Source organism: Gavialis gangeticus, unplaced genomic scaffold (assembly GCF_001723915.1).
Source record: "Gavialis gangeticus isolate Ggan-Ray unplaced genomic scaffold, GavGan_comp1, whole genome shotgun sequence".
Taxonomy (NCBI): Eukaryota; Metazoa; Chordata; order Crocodylia; family Gavialidae; genus Gavialis; species Gavialis gangeticus.
Genome location: NW_017729022.1, coordinates 101,947,589 through 101,952,485, shown reverse-complemented (window position 1 = coordinate 101,952,485; position 4,897 = coordinate 101,947,589). Strand labels below are relative to the sequence as shown.

Below are 4,897 nucleotides of genomic sequence, written 5' to 3'. Positions count from 1 at the left end.
AGTCCAAGGACTGAATTCACATGTGTGTAGACGAAATGGGGGCCCTATTTCCTGAAATCCTCAAGAATGTGGGGAAGACCTAGTGTCTATAAAGAATATCAGCACAGTTTGCATGGTATCATAAGACTATGAGGTCAAGGGCTTACCTAGGCTCAAACCTCTCCAACTTCTCAGAATGAATAATAAAATTCTGCTGAGTGGGGAACATGCTGTTTTCTTTTTCCCAGTCGTGATCCCTGCTGTTGTAGAGGAGAGCTTCTATGAAGTGATAATTGAGAAAAGAAGAAATGGTTGAGCAGTGTGGGAGGCATTCAGTATTCTTCCAAATCCATCTCAGTGGGAACAGGACTTCAGTGCTCCTCCCCATGCTGTCTTAATGGGAGGATGTCTATTCTATAATGTAGTGGAAGTGGAAGAAGTAGTAATTCTATCCTAATAATGCAGACACAAATCAAGTCATAAAGAAGTGGACATCAAAGAGTATCTCAGACTAAAGTTTTTGGAACACTAGATATATGATTTGGTTTTTGGTGTTTTTTCAAAATAAGTATGAACATTCAGGGGGAATTCACCTTTGTCTGCTTTTTTCAGGCTCCAATGTCCAGCCGACCTCATACAGCAGTGGCACGGTCCCCACCTTTGCTGAACTGTGAACCAATAGAAAATAAGATAAGAAAGAATATTCAGCATTCCTGGAGAGAAATATTGAAAGAATGCAAAGAAAAGGATGTCAGTCAGCTAGGAGAAATCCCAGTGTCTGATTTCTCAGGTTTGTTGCTGCCTGAAATGGGCTACTCATGCTAGAAAAGGCTCTGGTTTCTTTCTAGGTGTCAGTCTATGAGAAAATCCCATCCTTACCAGGTAGTAACAGTGGTACAACCAGAGTGATTTCATTCTAGTGTTACAGTGCAGAATGGTTTAAGATGGACTGGAAAGGAATGCACCACTCTTCAGACTTTACTACTTTGTAGGAAGAAGAACATGGTCTTAGCCAGTGTTTGCAGCATGGCTCAGCATATTTAATGGATGGGTCCCACCCTCCTCAGTCGAAAACTTGTTTGTGGTGCTGATAAGTACAAGCAGCCCCCTAGTAACCTCTTAAGTAAGGTGAAATTTGAGCCTTCTTGGAATCAGTGACAGAAATCCCTTTGCTTTCACTGGGGCCAAAATTTCATTCCCAGGTAAGGGAAGTTTCACTCTACTCTGTATTTTTAAGACAAAAATTTCTTGTCTCTTCTTTCCCAGTAATACACCAGCACATAACAGGCTGAAGATTGTTGCTGCATCATCATGTATAAACTCATTGGTGTGGGAATATATTGGCTTAGTAGCTTAGAGCTACAGATCAAGTAATATTAGTGATTATTTCTTGTGCTGTCTTTCAAATTCATTAAAGTTTTATCACTCACCTAATATCCTGCTAAATGTGAATGTCTGCCTCCACCCTTCCCTACAGCAGGATCCAGATAACACATGTATGTGACAGTCACTGAAACTGATGGCCTGTCAACATATCCCCAATAACTTGTCAATCCAAGACAACAGTTGTCTATTTGCAAGGATGGTAAATTAACCTTTGTTTGATATGTCTGTGGTTCTTTAGCTATAGCAGAGAAGTTCAATTTGGATTTAAGTAAAGAAGAATTTAGCCAAATAACAACAAAATATGACATTAAGAACAATGGAAAATTTGCATATTATGATTTCCTTTGATGTTGTGTCCTGTCATTGAAACCTCAAGGAAGTTCAGTGTTACAAAGGATGGTTGTTCAGAAGTCACGGGAACCGGTATGTATATGGTGCTTTTTTTTGTTACTTTCTTACAGGAAGCAGTAGGTATGGGGTACAGCATTGGTTACTCCCACATTCCCAACCTCAGACCTAGTACCATAAGCAAAGTGCAGAAGCCGCTCTAACTTGCATCACTCATCAACAGTTCCATCTACCAAGTGAGAATAGCCAGAGTGCAATGGCTAGAATCCATTGTATTCTAGCCACTCTTCTTGTCCCATATCCAGAACACCCACATGCTTGTTATTTCTTACACAATAAATGGAATAGTAAGGGAGCTGGGTATCTTCCCAGGGGAGTTACAGGCACTCTGCACTCCCATGGCCACTCAGGTAATGCAAGGAAAGCAGAACAGACATGAGAACTGGGTTCTAACTTTGGAAAAACAGAATCATTGGTGATAGTGTCTAAATCAAGTAAGGCAGTAGGAACTGTGCCAAACTCCCTCCATAGATCTACTCATTCATCTGTCATTTTTCAGTATTACGCTGTTTTCAAGTTTGTCTAATTATTTTAGATAAGGTCAGTAGCAATGTTCCATGGAGAAATTCAACTACTAAACTCATTTAAGCTAGGAACTGATTATGGTTTAGGTGTGGAGAGGTAGATTGCTACTTAGTGTACTTGCACCCACTGAGCAGCATTCCCTCTAAGCTGCATGGCATGCTTGGCCATGCAGGTGCACCTGGCAGTGCAGCATGAGCGCACCTGTGCAACCGCCCACACCGCATAGCTTAGCAAGAATACTGCCACTGAGGTATCTGTCCCCTTAAGAATTACCACTTGTTCACTATCAGCAGTTAGAAGCAAGACAAGACTATTAAGGTCCCTGTCAGAGAATTTTCAATTTCCTAACCTAAGGAAGTTAACTATACATAGATTTAATAATGTAAATTTCTTTCCTAGTAGCTTGACTAGTTGAGTTGCTGTACTCTTAGTTGCTTTGTATCCTATGCATTTAAATTCTTAAAACAAAGAAATTCCCATCTCAAGTTCTGCGCATCATTAGATAAGTTTCTCCATGACATTTCTTCATAGATTGGTCAGCGTACTCCACTCACTAGGTACACAGAAGTATGGCAGAGATAACAGAAACAAACAATCAAACCATCCTCTCCATGACAGACACTATAATAAACATATTCGTTGAGCCCTCAAAACATTCAATTTCTCAAAAGCCTTGAAATTATGGGCCTTGAGCTGCAGTGGAGACATGCAGTTAAAGAAATCAATCTAGGTCTACACAGTCACAGTGGAAGCCTCTTTCCACACCTACCCAGCATGAAAGGTCTTTAGGGACCCTGAGTAGATGTGACTGGAGATTACATTGGGCAACTAATGTAATCATGCATGGACAGCAAATCCTCCCTTTGCTGTGCACCTTGCAAGTTATTACAGTGAAAGTTACTCTGTATGCAGGGAACATTGCAGCAGCCAGCTGCACCGCTTAAGCCCCATGTAACAGCAACCAGTAGTGTAACTTGGGGAAGCAAGTGGGGTACTAGCCTGAGGTGCTGTGTATTTTGGGGGCAACAGGTGAGTGGGGCAAGTGGAATGATGTTTCTTTTGGGGAATCTTAGCTATAGTAGGCACAGCTCTGCACTCAAATGGCTCCCAGAAAGCCCATGCCATGGGGCTCTTGAAGCCAGAGCAAGTGCTGCTATAGCAGCAGCAATGGCAGGAGCTGCCTTCAGTGTGCAGAGAACCCTGGATGGTAAGACTTCCCCTCCCCCACCTCCTTACCCCCACCTACCCTACAGTGGTCAGCACACCCTCTTTACCCCTAAAGTACTGAATGAACTTGCTATGGTTCTGGGAGCAGCAGAAGGGCCATACCTGCCCATGCATGTACAGGACTCCCTTGTATATTATGAGGTCTTCAGGGTCTGCAGTATTTTATGCAGCTGGAACAAGGAGACCATGGCCTCTAACCCTGCTGACTGGCTAAAACAACAGCTAAAGGAGATTCCTAATAACTCCAGAACCTGGACTTAGATGAAGGAAAATTAATTTTACTTTTCCTTCCCCACATTTATGGCCCATAAACTTTATACAGCTGAAGTCACTGTCATCCTTGGCAATTGTACAGTGTCTATAAACACATAGTTTACAAAGGCAAATTCATTCTATCAATTCAGTCTGTTGAGTCCAAAACAACACCTCCCCACATCCCCCATGGCAATTAGTCCCACAGAAGATTTTTTTTCATGCCACAGCTATTTCAGATATAGAAATGTTCAAAAACTAGTTACAAGACAGTTTATATAAAATATATTTTGCCATCCCGTTGCTTAGTCTCAAAATTGGCAGATGGGTATATTCACCTTTTGGCAAAACCTGAATATGGAAAACATCCAGCCTCACAAGTGGAAATAACAGGGAATTAGGAAGGACTGAAATCAGAATATTGGGAACTGTTGTGCCACCTTAACTGTAGTAGTTGCTACTAGTACCTCTGCAATACACATAAAAGCCCTTGAGGCTTCCATTTTCAATATCCAAAAAATCAGATAAAGAATTACACTGAAATTACAAACATAGGATGGTAGTAAAAATTTGAGGCCTCAGTACTGACTGTTAAGTATATAGTGTTTATATGCTAGAGGATATTAAAAAGACAAAAAAAGTCTTGTGAAAAGTGATTGTATAATTTCATAGATATAAATTCTGAATTCAAGTAGGGTACAGTCAAATGTTGGTACCTTCAGAATGTTACTGTAACACCTTTATATGCCAGTTTATGATTATGACTATTGACTAGGCCCATCACATTAACACATGCCAATTTTTTGTTCCCCACTTTGTTAGAGGAGTCCTGGACCACTGAGTCTGACATTTTTTAAGACAATGCTAAAAATTCAGCCCCAGATCTTGTACTGTTGGAGACCAATGAGACAATCTTTTAAATCCTATGACAAAAGTGGAACTGGACTGTTAAACATTCAGGATTTCAAACAGGTAAACTGCATTTAGCAATCAAATCCCAGCAAACTCAAATACTTCAATCAGAGGCTTTTACCCAAAGTCTCCAAATATAGTTATAAAAAGACATCAAACCTGTTCATTTAGGCTAGTGACAGACATTCAAAAAGCCTGAGCCTGAATT

The 4,897-nt window shown here is 40.8% G+C and overlaps 1 protein-coding gene across 1 annotated transcript in view; it reads left to right on the top strand.

Annotated features, from left to right (window-relative positions):
- EFCAB6 (EF-hand calcium binding domain 6) overlaps nucleotides 1-4,897 on the top strand; it is a 271,537-nt gene that overhangs the window by 251,650 nt on the left and 14,990 nt on the right. The window contains 3 exon segments of the mRNA XM_019515844.1: nucleotides 592-769; nucleotides 1,604-1,788; nucleotides 4,600-4,749. Coding sequence (XP_019371389.1) covers nucleotides 592-769; nucleotides 1,604-1,788; nucleotides 4,600-4,749 — 513 coding nt within the window.